At 42.7% G+C, this 23329-nt stretch overlaps 1 protein-coding gene across 8 annotated transcripts in view; it reads left to right on the top strand.

The window, feature by feature from the left end:
* mettl22 (methyltransferase 22, Kin17 lysine) overlaps window positions 1-23329 on the top strand; it is a 120017-nt gene that overhangs the window by 61216 nt on the left and 35472 nt on the right. For all 8 annotated transcript variants that reach the window (XR_010966836.1, XR_010966835.1, XR_010966834.1 and 5 more), the window contains exons 8-9: window positions 4573-4653; window positions 8203-8305. Coding sequence is in view for 3 of the 8 variants with exons in the window: in XM_068003169.1 (XP_067859270.1) it covers window positions 4573-4653; window positions 8203-8305 (184 nt within the window). In the remaining 5 variants the exon portion in view is untranslated. The remainder of the gene's footprint in view (window positions 1-4572; window positions 4654-8202; window positions 8306-23329) is intronic.

Genomic DNA, 23329 nt, shown 5'->3' on the forward strand with positions numbered 1-23329 from the left:
TTCAGAAGAATGAGAGGCGATCTTATTGAAACATATAAGATTGTGAAGGGGCTTGATCGGGTGGATGCGGTGAGGATGTTCCCAAGGATGGGTGAAACTAGAACTAGGGGGCATAATCTTAGAATAAGGGGCTGCTCTTTCAAAACTGAGATGAGGAGAAACTTCTTCACTCAGAGAGTAGTAGGTCTGTGGAATTTGCTGCCCCAGGAAGCTGTGGAAGCTACATCATTAAATAAATTTAAAACAGAAATAGACAGTTTCCTAGAAGTAAAGGGAATTAGGGGTTACGGGGAGCGGGCAGGAAATTGGACATGAATTTAGATTTGAGGTTAGGATCAGATCAGCCATGATCTTATTGAATGGCGGAGTAGGCTCGAGGGGCCGATTGGCCTACTCCTGCTCCTATTTCTTACGTTCTTATGTGCTTAAACCAAAATGGCAAAGTATTTTTTAATGATCGCCTACAAAAATTTCATGATTCAGCTTTATAAAAGCCTTGATGTCACCTGAGTCCATCAGTGTTAAGATTGCCAGTCTATTTCTGTTCTCCACTATTAAAATTTTACAAAACATTTTTTTTGACGAGTTAATGTGGTACAGTACAACAATTTGAATATTGCTGTATTAAAATTGCTGCTGCATTTCTGAGTAAGTTATAAATTGATAGATATATTTTAGTTCACGTTATTGTCACTACTAAAACTGTTTGTGGTGGCACTGCATGGTAATATTCCCTGCATGCTGTTCTGCAGAGTGATGGGACGTAGGGATAAAAGTTCAGCTTCTACCCTCCTGGTGCACGTCAGAAGAACATATTGTGAAATACTGTGATTTTCCATCCATTCATTTTAATGGATGTATAGTTCCAGAATTCTCTAATATGCACTCGGAGGGGGGATCCAGAATGTTTACCCCTTAATTCGCCTGGAGGTGAGTTTCTGGTGCAGTCTTTCTCACTGTGTGTAATCTGTATAAATATGTTAGTAACTATTTCTGTGTAAATTTATGGAAGTAAATAAAATCAAGTGCTTTACAAGCTATAATTCAAAATTATTATGCATCCAGGCATTCTTGACATACTTTTTTTTAAATCAATTACAAAGTTACTATTGTCAACTTATTATTTGAGAAAACCTTTGTGGTGGGAAATCAAATGGTACCAAGCTTTATAGTGTCACATCGAATTACATCGAAACTACAGCACAGAAACAAGCCATTCGGCCCAACTGGTCTATGCCATCATTTATGCTCCACACAAACCTCCTCCCTCCCTATTTCATCTAATCCTATCAGCAGTCCCTTCTATTCCTTTCTCCTTCATATGCTTATCTAAGCTTCTCCTTAAATGCACCTATCAAACTCTTTCCTTATCTTAAATACCTCTATCAGGTTACCCCTCAGCTTTTTATTTTCTAGAGAAAAGAGCCCCAGCAAGTCCAGCCTTTCCTGATACGTGCATCCTCTCAGTTCTCGTATCATCCTGTGAATCTTTTTTGGACCTCTCCAATGCCTCTGTTTCCATTCCATAATATACTTTCTATAATAGTGCATTCCCTTATATACATCATACATTGTTTTTTGTACTGTGGATCAATGGTAGCACACTTGCTTCTGAGTCAGAAGGTTGTGGGTTCAAGTCCCACTCCAGGGATTTGAGCTCATAATCCAGGCTGATACTCCAGTGCAGTACTGAGAGAGTGCTGCACTGTCGGAGGTGCCATCTTTCGGATGAAACGTTAAACTGAGGCCCCGTTTGCCCTCTCAGATTGATGTAAAAGATCCCATGGCACTATTTTGAAGAAGAGCAGGGGAGTTCTTCCCGGTGTCCTGGCCAATATACATCCCTCAACCACAACACTAAAACAAATTATCTTGTCATTATCACATTGCTTTTTGTGGGAGCTTGCTGTGTGCAAAATGGCTGCCATGGTTCCTACACTTCAAAAGTACTTCATTGGCTGTAAAGCACTTTGCGAAGTCCTGAGGTCGTGATAGGCACTATATGAATCCAAATCTTTCGTTCTTTCTTTCTTTACTTCATACATGTAATCAGAAGAGAATCTTGGTGAACAAAGGTTTCAATTTTGGGAGTGTTGGTAGAAAAGTGCATTTAGAAAGTACCTGCAATTTGATGTGTTAGCTTAGCTCATCTGGTAGCACTCTTACCATGAATCAGAAAGTTGTGGTTTCAAGCCCCGCTCTAGAACTGGAGTATGTAATCTAAGCACGTTGTAGTCAAAGTCACTGTTCCTGTGGAACTGAAACAGCAGCTCATTGTCTCTTCTCATCCTCCTTGACATCTCTGCTGTTTTGGTCACTTGACCATTCTATTTCTTCCAATGCCACTCCTCCATGATCCAAAATGTAGCACTGCTCTTTTGTGGTTCCACATCTATAAATGCCAACATAATCTCTAACAGCTTCTCCATTTAGTGCCTGTATAGTCACCTCCAGTTTGCCCCAGAGTACTATCGTTGGACCCCTCCTTTGTTGGCTTCCATATGTACCAGCAGCACCTAACTCTATCTCTTTGCCCTTAATTCAAAAACTGTTAGCCAACTATCTGACTGTTTGCTCATCAATTCCAGATGAGCTGTAACTTTGATCAGCATAACATTGTATAACTGAAGTCATCTTGATCAGCTCTCACCAGTTCCAACATCCTTCAGGCTCTGACTCTTGACCTGCCTGGTTGCAGGCTTAGGCTGAACCCAATGGTTTACCACCTCAGTATTCTGTTGGGTTCAAACTCAGTTTCATACCACACACCCAATCCATCACCAAGGCTTTCTCAGCTCTTCATTCCATAAACTTCAATTTATCTAGAGTTTTGTGCCCTGAGCTTTTCCTTGCCCACTTGGACCCTCACCGAGGTTCACTGACTCAGACGATTGAGTTCAAGATCCTCATCTCACCTTCAAAGCCATGCTTCACCCTATTTCTGAAGTCTTCTTTAACTCTATGCCTCAACTCATATCCTCTGCCCTTATGACTTCCTTTTCTTCCAGTTCACAAAGACCGCATACTTCCACCTTTGTAACATCGCCTGCCTCCTCCTCTACCTTAGCTCATCTGCTGCTGAAACCCTAAATGCTTTATCACCTCCAGGCATGTTTATTCCCATCCTCCATTCTCCACAAACTTTAGCTAATCCGAATCTCTATTGCCCGCATCCAATCCTTCACCACGTTCTGCTTGACCATTGTTCCTCTCCTTGCAGATCTACATTGGCTCCTAGTTCGCCAGTGTCTCAAATTTAAAATTCTCATCCTTGTGTTTAAATAACTCCATGGTCTTGCCCCTCCTTATCTCTGTAATCTCCAGCCCTATAACCCTTCACTCACTAAACTTTTTTTGACTCCAGCTCCTTGTGCAACCCACAAACCCCGCCCTCTAATCACCTCACCATTGGCAGCCGTGTCCTTCAGCCACCTAAGTCCCACGCTCTGGTATTCTCTCCCTAATCTCCTCCTCCTCTGCACCTCACTTTCCCCCTTTTAAGACCCGCCTTAAAACCCACCTCTTTGACCAAGCTTTTGGTCACCCCTCCTAATCTCTCCTCCTCTGTCCATTTTTTGTTTGTGCCTTGTGATATTTTTCTACATTAACAGCACTATATATATGCGAGTTGTTGTTGTTATGACTATTACCCCTTGTATGGTACCACTGGAGGCTATTCTTTCAGCCACCACATCTCTGCTTTCTGGAATTCTTTTCCAGCCCATTAGCTATCCCTGTCACTACTTTCAAAAGTTGACTTAACATTTATCTCTTTGACTGTCATAGAGAGTCATAGAGTCATAGAGTCATACAGCACGGATAGAGGCCCTTCGGCCCATCGTGTCCGCGCCGGCCATCAGCCCTGTCTACTCTAATCCCATATTCCAGCATTTGGTCCGTAGCCTTGTATGCTATGGCATTTCAAGTGCTCATCCAAATGCTTCTTGAATGTTGTGAGGGTTCCTGCCTCCACAACCCTTTCAGGCAGTGAGTTCCAGACTCCAACCACCCTCTGGGTGAAAAAGTTCTTTCTCAAATCCCCTCTAAACCTCCCGCCTTTTACCTTGAATCTATGTCCCCTTGTTATAGAACCCTCAACAAAGGGAAAAAGCTCCTTAGTATCCATCCTATCTGTGCCCCTCATAATTTTGTACACCTCAATCATGTCCCCCCTCAGCCTCCTCTGCTCCAAGGAAAACAAACCCAATCTTCCCAGTCTCTCTTCATAGCTGAAGTGCTCCAGCCCTGGTAACATCCTGGTGAATCTCCTCTGCACCTTTATCTTTAGTTTTTTATTTGCATACCAGTTCATTAAATTAATAACTTAATTTAAAGGTAAAATAAATTCTAGTAAACTGTACCCTAGAAATAACTGTTATGCGTTATATATTAGTCCACTAATATTGCCAGTAATAATAGCTAGGCTCCTGTTTGATTTTCCTTTTAATTTCATTTCTTTTGCCAGTGCATAAACATGCAGAATTGTATATATTAAATATTTTTTAAAGCAGTAATCGCAAATATAATCTATCAAACCTTTGTTATATGCATTATTCCATCTTTTTGTTCCAGACACTAAAAGCCAATATTGTTGGTCAGAAGAAGAAATATCTCAGTTGTACGATCATACCGATGTGCTGCTTGCTGCTGATGGTAGGAGGCTTTTATGTGTATAGTGTATTGAATAAAAAATCAATACTCCAGAACTATCTTCAACCTTTGAGTATTTTAGTGTCTTTTTGAAAGTTTTGAAATACATCAGTGTCTTTCCATATATAGGAGGGTGATGTTTCTTTTACACATTATGTGTGTTTTTATTTGTACCTTAAATTGCAACCTAATGTTTTTTTAAAAACTTTTAGAAATGATCTTACTTCCTAATGCAGTAGGTACCATGTCCTTCTTCATTTAGCTGGAGGACTAGATGTAATAGTCTTTTGCGTTTGCCACTGTTATGTGCTGCCTGGGAAACTGAGTCAAGCTGCAGCTGGATCTCTTTCTCTTCTTTCCCTAATACTTTAACTTGAATTTTATTCTATTTTTTACCTAAAGGCAGTATTCTAACCTTTAACATGTATTTGACTAATTTAAATCCATCTAGGTCCTACAATCTGGAATTCCCTCCCTATACCTCTCCACCTCCGTCACCTCCTTTAGGACCTTCCTTAAAGTTCATCTCTTTGATCAAGCTTTTAGTCATCCTTCCTAATATCTCCTTTGGTTTGGGATCCATTTTGTCTGATTACACTGCTGGGAAGTGTCTTCGGTCATTTTCTATGCTAAAGGCATTGTATAAATATGAGTTGTAAAGCTTCTTTCTAGGAATTAGAATAAACTAAATATATTTTACTATTATTTATCATACATTGTTTAACTTTGTATGGAAATTACTAGAAACATAACCATAGATGGCATGATGCAATTGAATGCCATCTTAAAATCCTATAAACTGATTAAGTTTTAAATTCAGTGGGCCTACTTGCCTCTCACCAGTGAGTCAGGGAGCTGTTATAAATATTTGTCTCAATGACCCAATTATAGATACAAAATCAGACTTTCTTTTTTAAATTTGCTATCTAATGTTTGGAAGAAAGATGGCTTATATAAGTGCTGCGGTTCCATGCACCAAGCCATATGTCCCGAACTCCAGCCTTAAAATGGCTGACTAGAGCAATATTACTGCAGAAGTGAGGAAACTAAATTTACTTTGGTTACAGTATTGTCTGTAAACAGTAGTCCACAGATGTGAAATTTGATGCCACTGGAGAACACAGTTGTTTAATTAAATTGAAAATATTAAAGCATATGTATATGTATATTATATGTCTACAGTGGAATCAGGATATAGTAAACAATTTTGGAAATAGGGTAAAAGTTCACTATATCTGTCTGAGCGCTACAACAGAAGGCAGGTATCCTGTAATTTTCCAGTTCCCTATTCATAAAATTGCCATTTATAAAAATGGCCATTAAGTTGTAATGAATCTAGTGAGGAATCCAGAGCTCTCCCCAGTTAAAAATGTGGTCTGAAGAATTGCCTTTCAACTTTTTCATGTTGATTTTTACTGTTGATTTTGGAGTATTTTCATAGAATATTTTTGTATCTTTCCTTTGAGAGAGCATCTTCCCCCCTTCCCATGCTGGTAAATATTGCGTCAATTTTAGACATTGTTATATTGTTCTACATTATAGCCCTAATGAATTTTGCAACTATCAGGTTGAGGGTGCAGACTGGACTCTGTTTTAAAGTTTATGGTATGCATTTGATCAAAAACTCACTGGACCTGAATCTTTTTTTTGAACTAAAATGATGTCCAAAAATGATGTTCAGTGCTGACATTCAGAGCCAGAGCGTTCATGTTATTTACACCGACACTCAAAACCACAGCGTTCCAGCTTATTACCTGAGGACAATCTCAAGAAAAAAGGTCAACTGTGATGATTTTACTGAAAAATTAATGTCTGGTAAAAGTTTCACTCTGAAAATGGCAGCAGTGAACAGATTACTTGAAGATTGCAAGAAGCGTGTAATTGATCAAGGATGGCACAGCAATTACTCCTTGTTACACACAGCTGCACTTTAGCAGCAAATAATACATCGTGGATTATGCTCCTGTCCTTCTTAAACAGCATACTCTCTAATCTACTTTGAACAGTGCCACAGGAAATCCACTAGTGCTCTAAAATCGAAAAACAGAAACACAACCTGCTATGCTGTTGCTGCCATATCCAATATGACCAAAGATAGCTGAACATGTCAGTCACTCAAACCCAAGCTCACCTCAGGTGCCACAAAACTTAGTCATTGTGCTGTCCCCTTTATTATTTAGATCTTCCATTCAGCTGCATCATCTCAGCTTTGGCCCTCCACATTGTCATTCCATCACTTTCTGGGAGTATCCATCATCCATACTGCACACATGATCTGCCCATCACGATCTTCTAAGCTGTAACATCTTCTATTGTTGTACTTAAGTCTTAATCACTTTGCCCTCCTTTCTGATACCCAACAGGGTAGCTAGTGGTAATGGGCTTGAAGTAACCTGATATAGTCTCCTTTGCCCAGTATTGCTTTACATGATCCATCAAACATACTTTCAGCTATAACAGTGTCTCTCTACCTCCTCCTTTCATGCCCTTTCACTTGGAACAAAACTTCCTACATGTATCTCCCTTGTCACATTACAAAAGCCACAGCCTCAAACCAGTCTTTAGTACTTTTTCTCTTATCATTGGTATTGGTGTATTATTGTTGCTCAGAAAAAGTCCTCTTCTGTTTGTTAGTTGGTTGTTCTATTTTTAGGCACTGTTTTAGTTTCTCGGCATTGTCTTCACAAGTCAGTTGCAGAAGTTTGAACACAATATTTTCTTGTTTTCTTTCTAAATACCTTTGATCAAATGGAAGATTGGTGTGTGCCTGTAGCTGGTTTCCATTTTTGTGCATTCAATTGTGGGCCTTTTTCAGCAACTAATAGTCATTAACATTGGCTTTGTTGCTTTCCATTGAGGCACATCTTTTTTTAAAAAAAGTATACAGTTTGTTTCCATTTCTCCAAAAGGGCATTATGAGAAAGATTGAAGCTGAGAAACAATGCTTCATTTGACACATCTGGAGTGAGCCTTCAGAGTAAGGCCTAAAGAGATTCCCAACCATTTCAGAATCTACTCCTCTAAGATTCATACCACACAGGAGGTATCAGAGTGATTCAAAGGGCCAATTATCAACATGAGCACCAGTCGAAGCAGTCTCTGTGCTATATCTAATGGCGAGGGAACCATTATAGTCTACCTCCAATTTCATGCATGTAATGTATTAGCTTTGATTCTACACAATCACCCTCGAGGCCCTTCAAAGCAAAGGTACGGATGTAATCTCAAGCACCATTCAATAATGCTTTGGATATCATCTTAGTTAGAAGGGTGCCTAACAAACCCCACACATGCATGGTATAGGAGCTTCAGTTGCTCTAACACCCATGATTCCGAACTGGCTCACCAGATGTTTATCAGTACCTCTTCTGGTCAACATATTGGATCGAAGCACTTGTAGTGGTTGTCAAGTGGTCTTGAACACCTGTACTGGAGTCAGCTCAGACACTTTGGGCTGTGTTCATCAGTTTTAACATCAAGTATATGGGTGAACCACCCAGTTCCATAGGTTTAAGCTCTATTAAATGTATTCTTTTCCTCTCTTTATTACAGTATTCTATGATGATGATTTGACAGATGCATTTTTTCAGACAGTCTACAGAATTTTGAGCAATTTGAGACATCCAAGCACCATATATTTCTCTGTAGAGAAACGGTAAGTCCAAAAAGGAAATTCACAAGAAGCAAGTAGTGTATATTGTAAAAACTGCCTTTTGAGAGTTGAGGTAAAAATCTTGCAAGGAAGTTATTGCAAAAAAGCATCTGAAACCAAATGTTCAAAGCTATTTATCGCACATTAAAAGTTACTCTTGGCTGACATTTTTTATTTTTTGCTGAAAATATTGGGAATAGAGTAAGTAGAGAAATGTAATTGCTTCAAAGAGTAGATTTGGTTTCCTGCAGAGGGGAAAGCTGTCTAATGGAAGTATGTATCAGTACTGTTCAAATCAACTAAGGCAGAGGTGCCCAACGTTTTTGAGCAATTGACTAGATTGTTATAATGTAAGGCTATAACTGTGCATGTGAAACACAAACTGTTTTATCCCAATGTTAAAGTTATATTGTAAATGGATCTTTAATTGCTCTCTCCTTCCTCCCTTCAGAGTCTGTGCCTGTCTTCTTCTTCTTGTGTTCCTCTTTCCTCCTTCACTCCTGTGCCTCTTCCTCTTTCTGCTTTCACTACTGTCTGTTCCCCTCCATTCTTTTACTTTTCTTTTTGGTCTTTCCCTTTATTACGCTTCTGTTTTTATTTTTCTCTCTTTTTCTCTCTAACTATGGATTTTGAGGACAACAGCACTAGATTGTTTGGGGCATGATGGGAAGGGGTTTCAGTAATATTGCTGGGGTCAGAGTCGAACAGCCTGTTGGTTGGAGGTCAACCGTAGTGGAGACAGGATTACTGGCAACCTCCCTCTCAACCTTTGTGAGCCTAGTCATTCAGTTGCTCCAAGGCAGGTTTAAAAGGAAGTCTCGGGCACAGGCACAACCACAGGCTTTGTCACCAGGAGCACACTGGATTGATGGACAGCTTTCCACCTTGAGTCTGGATTTTCAATATTGTACTTTCCTAAGGCAGGGCCCAACTAATGGAGGGGAGCAGAGCTGCTGGGATCAAGAGCTGCATGTCAATCCAATGCACGCCTGCTGAGAAAATCCATAATGTTGCCTGAGACTTTTTTTAAAAATCCGGTAAACCCACCTGAAGATCAGCTGTTTCTACTGTGCAGGGGAGAAAAACCTGGAGCTCCACAGGCCAGATAAGATCAGGTTGCAGGTCAGATTTGGCTTGTGGGCTGCGGTTTAGACATTACTGGACTAAGGTTAATTTATTTCTTTGTGATGTCAGGATTTTTTTAAATGAGTAATGTTGGTGCCTAGGAAAGAAACACTTACTCATTTATGGCTTTGGATGTCAGTGTCAAGTACTCCCAGGTCAAGTGTAGCAAGGATCAAATCCAAAGTGAAACTCTTACTCTCTCCAATAATGTGCATTAGCTCCAGTCTCACCCTTCCTGAGGCTGCTGTTTCACTTACTTGGATGCCATGAGTGAAATGTATAAAATGTTGCCATTTCTGTCAAATCAACTTGCAGGAATGTACACACTGCATCACAGTTGTTTGCAAAATGGCACTTCAAGTTTTAGAAGAAACCAAAAGGAGCATTATATGTAGCAAGTACAACCTAGCCGCACCAGGTAAAAATAAAGGTTGGGACTCGAGCAATAAGTGGTATCAGTGTTTAGCATAAATGGAGCACATTGAATTCTGGGACATTGGCCCAGAAATTGCTCAAGAAATAACGGCGAGGCTAACAGGGCTCAACATTATTTCAGGGCAAATGGAAAAGCAAGTTCCGGAGAGCGTGCATGCGCAGTCAAACGTGGAAATCCAGAACTTGCTCTTCCTGATTCCCTGCTGATCTGAAAACTTTGTGTTAAAGAGATGTCACAGGCTGTAATCAATGGACAAGCGCGAACTTGCTTCCCTGCTCTCCTGCCCAGCTGGAAACTAACTAATCTCGCCAGAAAAAAGGTTCGCTGAGTCATATCAGGTCACGTTTAGCCCATAAGAAATAGGAGCAGGAGTAGGCTATATGGCCCCTCGAGCTTGCCCCGCCATTCAATTGGATCATAGCTGACCTTCAACCTCAACTCCACTTTCCTGCCTGATCCCCATATCCCTTGATTCCCCTAGAGTCCAAAAATCTATCCATGTCAGCCTTGAATTTATGCAATGACTCAACATCCATAGCCACCTGGATCTCCAAAGATTCACAACCCTCTGAGTGAAGAAATTCCTCCTCATCTCAGTCTTAAATAGCCGACTCCTTATCCCGTGACTATGCCCTCTAGTTCCAGACACTCCAGCCAGGGGAAACAACCTCTCAGCATCTACCCTGCCAAGCCCCCTCAGAATCTTATATTTTCCAATGAGATCACCTCTCATTCTTCTAAACTCCAGAGAGTATAGGCCCATTCTACTCAACTTCTCCTCATAGGACAACCCTCTCATCCCAGGAATTAATGTAATGAACTGTCGTTGCACCGCCTCTAAGGCAAGTATATCCTTCCTTAGATAAGAAGACCAAAACTGCACGCAGTACTCCAGGTGAGGTCTCACCAAAGCCCTGTACAATTGTAGTAAGACTCTCTTACTCTTGTACTCCAAACCCCTTGCAATAAAGTCCAACATACATAGAATCATTGAATGGTTACTGCACGGAAGGAGGCCATTCAGCCCGTTGAGTCCATGCCAGCTCTCTGCAAGAGCAATCTCGCTAGTCCCACTCCCCCACCCTATCCCCGTAGCCCTACAATTTTTTTCCCTTCAAATACTTATCTAATTGAAAGTCACGATTGAATCTGCCTCCACCACCCCCTCAGGCAGTGCATTCCAGATCACAACCACCTGCTGTGTAAAAACATTTTTTCTCAAGTCTCTTTTGGTTCTTTTGCCAATCACCTTAAATCTATGTCTTCTGGTTCTTGACCCCTCCGCCAATGGGAACAGTTTCTCTCTATCTACTCTGTCCAGGCCCTTCATGATTTTGAACACCTCTATCAAATCTCCTCTCAACCTCCTCTGCTCTAAGAAGAACAACCCCAGCTTCTCTAGTCTATCCACGTAACTGAAGTCCCTCATCCCTGGAATCATTCTATTAAATCTCTTCTGCACCGTCTCTAAGGTCTTCACTTCCTTCCTAAAGTGCGGTGCCCAGAACCGGACACAGTACTCCAGTTGTGGCCGAACCAGTGATTTATAAAGATTCATCATAACCTCCTTGCTTTTGTACTCTATGCCTCTATTTATAAAGCCCAGGATCCCTTATGCTTTCTTAACCGCTTTCTCAACCTCCCCTGCCACCTCCAATGATTTGTGCACATGGACCCCCAGATCTGTCTGTTCCTGCACCCCTTTTAGAATTGTACCCTTTAGTTTACATAACAACATAAGAACATACGAAATAGAAGCAAGAGTAAGCTATCTGGCCCCTTGGGCCTGCTCCGCCATTCAACGAGATCATGGCTGATCTTCTACCTCAACGCCATTTTCCTACACTATCCCCATATCCCTTGATGCCTTTAATATCTGGAAATCTATCGATCACTGTTTTGAATGTACTCAATGACTGAGCCTCCACAGCCCTCTGGGGTTATATTGCCTCTCCTCGTTCTTCCTACCAAAATGTATCACTTCACACTTTTCTGCGTTGAATTTCATCTGCCATTCCACCAGCCTATTTATGTCCTTTTGAAGTCTATCACTATCCTCCTTGCTGTTCACTACCCTTCCAAGTTTTGTGTCATCTGCAAATTTTGAAATTGTGCTCTGTACACCCAAGTCCAAGTCATTAATATACATCAAACAAAGCAATGGTCCTAGTACCGACCCCTGGGGAACACCCATGTATACCTCCCTCCAGTCTGAAAAACAACCGTTCACCACTACTCTGTTTCCTATTACTTAGCCAATTTCATATCCATGCTGCCACTGCTCCCTTTATTCCACGGGCTTCATCTTTGATGACGAGCCTATTATGTGGCACTTTATCAAACGCCTTTTGGAAGTCCATATACACCACATCAACCGCATTGCCCTCATCGACCCTCCCTGTCACCTCATCAAAAAACTCAATCAAGTTGGTTAAACATGATTTGCCTTTAACAGATCCGTGCTGGCTTTCCTTAATTAATCCACACTCGTCCAAGAGACTGTTAATTTTGTCCCGGTTTATCATTTCTATAGGTTTCCCCACTACTGAGGACTGGCCTGCAATTGCTGGGTTTATCTTTACACCCTTTTTTGAACAAGGGTGTAACATTTGCAATTCTCCAATCCTCTGGCACCATCCCCGTACCTAAGGATGATTGGAAGATTATGGACAGGACCTCCACAATTTCCACCCTTGCTTCCCTCAGCAACCTACAATGCATCCCATCTGGACCGGATAACTTATCTACTTTAAGTACAGCTAGCCTTTCTAGTACCTCTATACCATTTGCTTTCCTAATTGCCTGCTGCACCTGCATGCTAACTATTTTGTGTTTAATGTACCAGGACACCCAAGACTTTCTGGACACCAACATTTAATAGTTTCTCACCATTTAAAAAATATTCTGTTTTTCTACCTACCAAAGTGAATAACCTCACATTTCCCTACATTTTACTCCATCTGCCACCTTCTTGCCCACTCACTTAACCTGTCCATATCCCTTTGCAGACTCTTGGGGCTCGATTGATGACAGAAGACAGAGGGTGGTTGTAGAGGGTTGTTTTTCAAACTGGAGGCCTGTGACCAGCGGTGTGCCTCAGGGATCGGTGCTGGGTCCGCTGTTATTTGTTATTTATATTAATGATTTGGATGAGAATTTAGGAGGCATGGTTAGTAAGTTTGCAGATGACACCAAGATTGGTGGCATTGTGGACAGTGAAGAAGGTTATCTAGGATTGCAACGGGATCTTGATAAATTGGGCCAGTGGGCCGATGAATGGCAGATGGAGTTTAATTTAGATAAATGTGAGGTGATGCATTTTGGTAGATCAAATCGGGCCAGGACCTACTCCGTGAATGGTAGGGCGTTGGGGAGAGTTATAGAACAAAGAGATCTAGGAGTACAGGTTCATAGCTCCTTGAAAGTGGAGTCACAGCTGGTGAAGAAGGCATTCAGCATGCTTGGTTTCATTGGTCAGAACATTGAATACAGGAGTTGGGATGTCTTGTTGAAGTTGTACAAGACATTAGTAAGGCCACACTTGGAATACTGTGTACAGTTCTGGTCACCCTATTATAGAAAGGATATTATTAAACTAGAAAGAGTGCAGAAAAGATTTACTAGGATGCTACCGGGACTTGTTGGTTTGACTTATAGGGAGAGGTTGGATAGACTGAGACTTTTTTCCCTGGAGAGTAGGAGGTTTCGGGGTGATCTTATAGAAGTCTATAAAATAATGAGGGGCATAGATAAGGTAGATAGTCAAAATCTTTTCCCAAAGGTAGGGGAGTCTATAACGAGGGGGCATAGATTTAAGGTGAGAGGGGAGAGATACAAAAGGGTCCAGAGGGGCAATTTTTTCACTCAAAGGGTGGTGAGTGTCTGGAACAAGCTGCCAGAGGCAGTAGTAAAGGCGGGTACAATTTTGTCTTTTAAAAAGCATTTGGACAGTTACATGGGTAAGATGGGTATAGAGGGATATGGGCCAAGTGCAGGCAATTGGGACTAGCTTAGTGGTATAAACTGGGCGACATTGACATGTTGGGCCGAAGGGCCTGTTTCCATGTTGTAAACTTCTATGATTCTATGATATTGCCAGGGCTGCGGGTTCGTGGCGGGGGGGCTATTGGGCGTGTGGGTAACGCGCCCGGTGAAATCAGTCTGCACCGCGCGCGATCACAGCCTAATTGGATCCACTTCCGGGTTCCCCGCTGCTGAGCTGCGCGTCGGGCGGACTGCGCATGTGCAGTAAGGTCTGTCAGCTGGAGGAGCTCTATTTAAAGGGGCAGTCCTCCACTGACAGATGCTGCAACAAATAGGAAAAAATACAGCATGGAGCAGCCCAGGGGGAAGGCTGCTCCCAGTTTAATGATGCCTCACTCCAGGTATCATTAGATGGGGTGAGGAGGAGGGGGAGGACAGAGATCTTCCCCCTGGTGGGCGGGAGGAAGCAGCCTGCCTCTGCCACCAGGAAGGCCTGGCTCGAGGTGGCAGAGGAGGTCACCTGCACCACCAACATATCGCCCACCTGCATACAGTGCAGGAGGCGCTGCAATGCCCTAAGTAGGTCAGCCAAAGTGAGTACACTTACTCATTCCCCTGCACTCCGTCTGCCACATCACCGCCCCCACCCCACATCTCCTTCTGCACTGCCAACACTACTCTGTCACATCACCCCTCACACCCACTCAAACCTCATCCTTATCTTACCTGCACTTACTCACCTCGCCAGTACTCATCCCGCCACTACCACTCAACCCAATCCTCATACAATCTCATGGCTCGATCTCGTACTCACCCTCTCATTCATCTCTTTCACAGTCAGCCTCACTCAACCTGCCACTACCTGTGCTGCAGCCACAGGGCATGCATCACATATGTGCAGTAGGAAGCGTAAGGCAGACGTGTTCTGAGCATGAAGGGGATGCACAAGGGTGTTTGAGGGTTTGTCATAGTTTTTACTTATATTTAATTTCTGATCAACTCACATTACATATTATATTGGCACCACTACTGCCACATCTTTGCGAATCTTGTCTGGTTTGTGCAATAATGCCCTTTCCTGAGGATCACAATAAAGACCCACACCTGATGCCACCCATTGTGTCACTGCAAAGTGGGTGTAGGTGTATTTGCAGGGCTCTTTTGTGCAGACGACGGAGAGACGTCGGCGATGTCCCCGGTGGCACCCTGTAAGGATGCGGAGGAGAAGTTGTTGAGGGCAGCGGTGACTTTGACAACGACAGGTAAGAAGATGGTGCTCGGGCCAGCCTGGAGCAGCTTGGCATGAAGGAGGCTGCAGATGTCCACGACTACATGTCGAGTGACTCTGAGCCTCCATGTGCACTGCTGCTCAGAGAGGTCCAGGAAGCTGAGCCTCGATCTGTGGACCCTGTGGCGAGGGTAGTGCCCCCTGCGAAGCATCTCTCTCTGTGGTTGCCCTCCCTCCTGCTGTGCAGGTGGATGTGTCACAGCACTGTGTTGTGGAGCTCCACGTGTCAGAGGTGGACGGCGAGGCTGGTGATGCTGTTCGCCCTCTGAGGAGGTCATGACTGCAGCTACGACGGCCCCCATCCGGAAGATGTACTTCTGAGGGGGTCCGCAAGGTCGGTACATGTCTCTGGACCCCGGGGTAAGTGTGCAAGTTGGTGAATTTGACTGTCAGGAGAAGGGTGGTGGAGGCCGAACTTTGTACCAAGTGACAGAGTGGCCTCCTGCAATGAGTGAGGGTCTTTCCCCCCCCACCCCCCCCACCTTTGCAGCTGCCACGGGCTGATAGCTGCAACACGTCCATTTCAACTGGGAGTGTTTCCCCCAGTATGGGAAACAGTCCCAGTTGTTTCTAAAATCCCACACCTCCTGACATATTCCCTTAATCAGGTCTGTTAATGACCTGAAATAGCAAGGTAAATACTCTCAAGTGGCACCCCGCTGGCTTTAATTGCCTGCGGGAGTCCCACATGCGGGGGCTGCGCGCGCACGTCATCGCGTCTGTGGGGAACCCGGAAGTGGGCGGGTTGGAGCTGGGCTCCCGACCCGCTCCGGGATTCCCCGATTTTCGGAGCTCCCCCGCCAGGAACGCACCCGATAGCGGGTGCTAAAATGGAGCCCCAGGTGTCTTCCTCACAGCTTATTTTCCCACCTAGCTTTGTATCATCAGCAAACTTGGATGCATTACACTCGGTCCTTTCATCCAACTCATTAATATAGATTGTAAATAGCTGAGGCCCAAGCACCAATCCTTGTGGTACCCCACTAGTTACAGCCTGCCAACCTGAAAAGAACCCGTTTATCCCGACTCTCTGTTTTCTGTCTGGTAACCAATCCTTTATCCATGCTAATATGTTACCCCCAACCTCATGAGTCCTTATCTTGTGTAACAACCTTTTGTGTGGCACCTTATCGAATGCCGTCTGAAAATCAACATATAATAAAACCATTGGTTCCTCTTTATCTACTCTGCTAGTTACATCCTCAAAAAACTCTAATAAATTTGTCAAACACGATTTCCCATTCATAAAACCATGTTGATTCTGCCTAATCATGTTATGATGTTCTAAGTGCCTTGTCACCACTTCCTTAATATGGATTCCAGCATTTTCCCGACAACTAAAGTCAGGCTAACTGGCCTGTAGTTCCCTATTTTCTCTCTCCCTCCTTTCTTGAATAATGGAGTTACATTTGCTACCTTCCAGTCCGTTGGGACTAGAATCTAGGGAATTTTGGAAGATAATAAACAATGCATCCACAATCTCTGCAACCACTAGGATGTAGACCATCAGGTCCAGGGGATTTGTTGTTTTTTAGTTCCATTAATTTCTCCAGTACTTTTTCTTTACTAATATTAATTGCTTTAAGTTCCTCATTCTTGTTAGACCATTGCTTCCCCACTATTTCTGGTATGTTTTTTGTTTCCTCTACTGTGTAGATAGATAGAAAATATTCATTTAACATCTCTGCCATTTCCTTATTCCCCATTTTAATTTCTCCTGTCTCAGCCTCTAAGGGACCCACGTTTACTTTCACTAATCTCTTCCTTTTTACATACTTGTAGCTCTTGCATTCTGTTTTTATATTTCTTGCTAGCTTACTTTCATATTCTATTTTCTCCCATTTTATCAATTTTTTGGTCGTCCTTTGCTGGTTTCTAAAACTCTCCCAATCCTCAGGCTTACTACTCTATTTGGCAACATTAAAGGCCTTTTCTTTTAATCTAATATTATCCTTAACTTCTTTAGTTAGACACGGTGGATCACTTTTCACGTGAAGTTTTTATTTCTCAATGGAATGTATATTTGTTGAGAATATTGAAATATTTCTTTAAATATTTGCCATTGCTTTTCAGCTGTCATACCTTTTAATTTAATTTCCCAATCAACCTAGCCAACACGGCCCTCATACTTATGTAATTGGCTTTATTTAAGTTTAAGACTCTAGTTTTGGACTTAAGTATGTTACTTTCAAACTCATTGTGAAATTTTATCGTTATGAACACTCTTACCCAGAGAATCCTTTACTAATAGATTACTAATTAACCCTTTCTCATTACACAATACAAGATCTAAAATAACCTGTTCCATGGTTGGTTCCATGACGTATTGCTCTAGGAAACAGTCTCGAATGCATTCCATGAACTCGTCCTCCAAACTACCTTTGCCAATTTGATTTGCCCGGTCTATATGAAGATTAACGTCCCCCCTGATTACTGCGTTACCTTTGTTAGCTCCTATTATTTCATGATTAATACTCTATCCAATGGTAAAGCTACTATTAGGGAGCCTATAAACTACACCCATCAGTGTTTTCTGCCCCTTGTTACTTCTTATTTCGAACCATACTGATTCTACATCCTGATCATCCAAAATCCTTTTTCACCACTGTTTAACGATGTGGTAAGTATTAATGACTGCCAAACAACCTCTCTGGCACTGAAAATTAACTTTTAAAAATGTGGAGTCTCATTACTCCCGATTTTAATAGTTTTTGGACATTTAAAAAGAAAATAATTTTAAAATTTAATATTTTTATTTTTTTACTTTTTTTTTCTGTTTTATCTCAGTGTTTTAATGCTTTCTTTACCTGATTTTATAGTACATTTACTAATCTTACCTTACACTTCCTGGTTCTTGGGCTGTGTGGTTTGTGAATGAGCTTCACTTCCTGGTTCTCACAGCCTGGCTTGTTTCAAGCTAATTGGTTCAGGGAAGAGAACAATCCTTTCCTCCTCTTACAACTTAGAGAAACTTGGGAACGACCACTGCCTTTCTTGCAGGTTTCGATTAAAGCAAATTGGCATCCGAAAGCCTGCAAAAAGTTTGTGGGTGAGTTAATTACTTACGACGTTCATCCGCCGCTCAGCGCAATTTCCAGCCCATAATGTTGACTCCAAAAAGCTAACACAGATCTCCACTACAACTAAGCCATAATTAGATTTGGCTGCTCTATGTTCCTTTTTTGTACACAAAACTTATGTTGATAGAGATGTAGATTTGACATGATAATCATCATACAGATAAGATTTTAATTAGTGCCATGGGAAGTTTTATGCTTATGAATTTGCACTCACGAGGAACTCATTAGAAGTTCCCAATCTCTCTCACTTGGGACTTGTATGCATGTCAGAGAAGGACTTTCATCCCTTCAGTCTGTGCTGAATTTAAACCTGTGCGTTGGAATGAAGGACAATTCTGTAATTCACTAATCTAATCCACACAGTGCAAACCAATACATTTGTCACAACACTAATTGGGTTTTATTCTGCCGCTAACTGGCAATTTACAGTGCACCATGAAGAAAAGGCAGCGATGGAATTTATTGACAGCCCGATGCACCAGCAATACATTTTGTTGAATTTTAGGTGGTTAATCTTACAAGTACAGTCACCTGTTGGTTGCTTTATCTCATTTTTTTAAGGAAAAAATACTTCAAGTTATTATAAATAGGCTGCGCATTGTTGCAAAATACGGCGTGAGCAGTGTCACCAATGTACATCTCTCATCAGTTTTCTTCCCTTTACCCCAATCTTCCCGTCCTGTAGGTGTTCACTCCAACTGGGTATAGTTCTGTTTGATACTAATTATCTTTCTAAACTTTGTCCAAGTGGCCATTCTTCATGTGTGACCCTAGACACTGATTCGTGGCTAGCTGTATGACCATTCAGAGCATCACAGCTAAACTTGACACTATCCTCTCTTGAAGTCTACAGAAGAATTTTTCAGCGGGCATTACAAGACAGAAATCTGGAGCAAGAATTCTAGCTGATTTTCTTCTCACAAGTGCAGGCACCTTGAGACCAGTTATAGGGCTATAAATTGGGCCGTGTAGCGCCCGTTTTATAGGCGCTACGTGGCCTCCTAAGGACCCAAAACAACGTCCAAAATGCACGGGAACACTTCCAGTGTGAGATGCGCCAGACGCCATCTTGATAAAGGCGTTTGCGCACGTGCAGATAACGAATGCCAGCAGCATGTAAAGTAGGGAGAATATGCGGTAGATCAGTGTGCAATGCTGATTTAAAGGGACAGATACGATTTTGGAACTCAACACTCGAGTCAACGCACTGTCTTAACCTCGCATAGCTGAACAGGTCGTAAACAGCATGGAGGACCGCCCACTAGTGCTATTTAAAGGGATCATGCACGATTTACAGGTTAATTGCTGGATTATTGCTTCTGGCTGCTGATGCATTTGAACCTGTTTTTGAGGCCTCCGATACTTGAATACTAGGACTAGGGAGTGAAGGAGTGCAGTTAGGAAACACTCCTTCACGCAAAGGGCAGTAGAAGTTTGGAACGTCCTTCTGCAAACTGCAGTTGATGCTAGCTCAATTGTTAATTTTAAATCTGAAATTGATAGATTTTTGTTAACCAAAGGTATTAAGGGATATGGGGCTAAGGCTGGTATATGGAGTTAGGTCGCAGATCAACCATGATCTCATTGAATGGCGGAACAGGTTTGAGAGGCTAAATGGCCTACTCCTGTTCATATCTTCCTATGCTTCTATAATAAAGTTTCAATACTCCACAGGGAGTGGGCTGGCTAGCTGACAGGCAACAGCTAGGGCACTGGCAGAGTGGCAGGGGTGGAACAGGAATGCTGTCATCCTGAGAGAGGACAGCAGGTTCATGTTCCATGGAGCCATTGCCACTTGCTGCCTTCTGTTATGCGCCACCTTCTCCTGCAAGAAAGCGAGACGTGTGTTGATGAGTGTCCTGCAAGATGTTTGGGTGATGTGCCTGTCATTGTTGAATAGCTGCCAGTGTGTGTGACCTCTGAGTTGTGGCTGTGTGGCTTGCAACGGTAATGTGTGATTTTTTTTATTCGTTCATGGGATGTGGGCGTCGCTGGCGAGGCCGGCATTTATTGCCCATCCCTAATTGCCCTTGAGAAGGTGGTGGTGAGCCGCCTTCTTGAACCGCTGCAGTCCGTGTGGTGACGGTTCTCCCAGAGTGCTGTTAGGAAGGGAGTTCCAGGATTTTGACTCAGCGACGATGAAGGAACGGCGATATATTTCCAAATCAGGATGGTGTGTGACTTGGAGGGGAACGTTCAGGTGGTGTTGTTCCCATGTGCCTGCTGCTCTTGTCCTTCTAGGTGGTAGAGGTCGCGGGTTTGAGAGGTGCTGTCGAAGAAGTCTTGGCGAGTTGTTGCAGTGCATCCTGTGGATGGTACACACTGCAGCCACTGTGCGCCGGTGATGAAGGGAGTGAATGTTTAGGGTGGTGGATGGGGTGCCAATCAAGCAGGCTGCTTTGTCCTGGATGGTGTCGAGCTTCTTGAGTGTTGTTGGAGCTGCACTCATCCAAGCAAGTGGAGAGTATTCCATCACACACCTGACTTGTGCCTTGTAGATGGTGGAAAGGCTTTGGGGAGTCAGGAGGTGGGTAGGTGAGTCACTCGCCACAGAATACCCAGCCTCTGACCTGCTCTTGTAGCCACAGTATTTATATGGCTGGTCCAGTTAAGTTTGTGGTCAATGGTGACCCCCAGGATGTTGATGGTGGGGGATTCGGCGATGGTAATGCCGTTGAAGGGGAGGTGGTTAGACACTCTCTTGTTGGAGATGGTCATTGCCTGGCACTTGTCTGGCACGAATGTTACTTGCCACTTATCAGCCCAAACCTGGATGTTGTGAGGGTGAGAGGAAGCATCTGTTTGGAAGAGTTGAGTACTGATTGAAAGAGTTTGTTGGTATTTGGGTGATGGGGGGTGTAGTGCATGGAGCAGTGGATGTGGCTAGTGGTGCAATTGATAAGACATGTCACTTGACAGTTGACCTCGCTCACCTTGCCCACTCGTGTCAAAGCATTGAACTTGTTCCTGCACTGCATCCTTGTTCGTGGTACTATGGGCCTGCCATTGACTTCGTCCCTTACTGCCTGGGGAGCATATTTCTGGATGACCTCTTGCCTCCCTCCGGATATAGGATGCTCCTCCTTCTATCCACCTCTTGCGCCAAGGTCTCTAGTGCATCAGCAGAGAACCTTGGTGCACGCTCTCTCACAGGCCTGGTGCAAACTCAGATTGGCAGATTGGAGGATGTGGGATTTAGTAGTACGCAACCTTTATTCAATATTTTAAAATAACTCAACAGTTTGTAAACATAGGGACGGGACCTGCATCTATGTTTTACATGTGCGATGTCTGATCTCTGTTCAGCCCTCTGTGCGACCTGTATCTTATATTTTGCAAATAAGAGGTGCAGGCTGCCTTTACATGATGCTTGCCACTCGCAATATTGGGGCCCCCTGCTGGTGAGCAACCACTCAACAGCGCAGCAAGGCCTGGCTGCTCACAGATATCATTTCATCTTACGTGCTGCCTGCATCTCAACGACCGGGTGCGGGTTAATCATGCACCGTGACCCCAGCGCCCGGTTTCGGGGGTTAAGCAATTTAACCCCTACAGTGTCCCGGTTGCTTCTGTGCTGGAATATCAGATACCTTATAACTTCATTATTTTTAAAACAAACCCTCTCTTACGTAATGAGTCAGGTATCCAAAATGATCTTTCGATCTACTATTTTTAAAAAATCTTGCTTCTCTTTATCCTAGAGTGAAAATGACCTTTGTATTTTGTATGTGCTGCATGAGGCCGTTGCATTTTGATTCCAACTTGAAACATTGATACAAAGGCCTCCCAGATATATATTACAATAACTTTATTTAATATTTATTTGGGGACATGAAATGGGTTTATGTAACACCAAATTAAAATAGATGCATTAATAACACATGGTATTGAAATGCACAGTGTCTCATGGAACCTTTACCTTACAGTAATGATAACAATGACAGGCCTGAATTCAGCAGCAGCAGTAGAAATTCAGAACATTAAGTGCTGCCGATAAATGGAAACAGCTCTTGGTTGCACCACAGCTCATAATTTTTTTTCTAGTTCTTTAGCTTGCTTAGAGACCAGCATTGCATTTTGGGATTTTGGGACTTTCTCGAGGCATTTGAGAATATCCAGGAGTCAGAGATGAAAGCTGTGATTGTACAAGTTTGCATGTGAATAGCAATTTTGTGCTGCTGTGGAATCTGTCCTGCAAATCAAATGAACTGGATTACAAAACAGCAGAAGAACTGAAAAATACTGAAAAATATAGTTGAGCTCCTAATTGCAAATTGTTTTAAATGTGGCTTTTGGGATTTTTTCCTATTGCAACTGTGATGACACAATGGATTACCTTTTGTAGGGTTCCCAGATCTTCAAATAAAATACTTCCGTTGCTGATTCCTCAGTCATGTTTCACATTAAGCAAAAGTACTGCAAAGTATTTCTGTGAGGCAAGAACTTTGCATTCTTAGAAAAGGAATCAAAATGGACAGGCACAATAAGCTGTTGCTCAGATTCTTTTGACAGATGCAATAGCTTATAAAATTCATTGGGAAGGCTGTTGCACCAATGTATCCAAATACTTTGGTCAGGGATTCCCAAGTTGTTGAAACAGAACCTTTTTTTCCCCCGGTTAGAGACCTCCACCAAATTACAGGCTGTAATTTGCAAATATGCCACAGTACCAATACAGATCCATAGTAGCTGCAACATCTCAATAAGGAATGAGGGAAAAACCCCATGTTTTTTGCCACATTCTTCTGCCAAATAAGTGATGGGATATTGGGTGTGCCTACGGCTTAAGTTATGACAAGCCTGTGACCCGTTGCAGCTTCAGGATAACTACATGTCATAGGGTAATTAGAAACATAGAAAATAGGAGCAAGAATAGGCCATTCGGCCCTTCGAGCCTGCTCCGCCATTCAATATGATCATGCCTGATCCTCTATCTCAATACCATATTCCCGCTCTCTCCCCACATCACTTGATGCCTTTTGTGTCTATAAATCTATCTAGCTCCTTCTTAAATATATTCAGTGACTTGGCCTCCACAGCCTTCTGTGGTAGAGAATTCCACAGGTTCACCACCTTCTGAGTGAAGAAATTTCTCCTCATCTGAGTCCTAAATG

The sequence above is a fragment of the Heptranchias perlo genome, chromosome 22 (assembly GCF_035084215.1).
Source record: "Heptranchias perlo isolate sHepPer1 chromosome 22, sHepPer1.hap1, whole genome shotgun sequence".
Taxonomy (NCBI): domain Eukaryota; kingdom Metazoa; phylum Chordata; class Chondrichthyes; order Hexanchiformes; family Hexanchidae; genus Heptranchias; species Heptranchias perlo.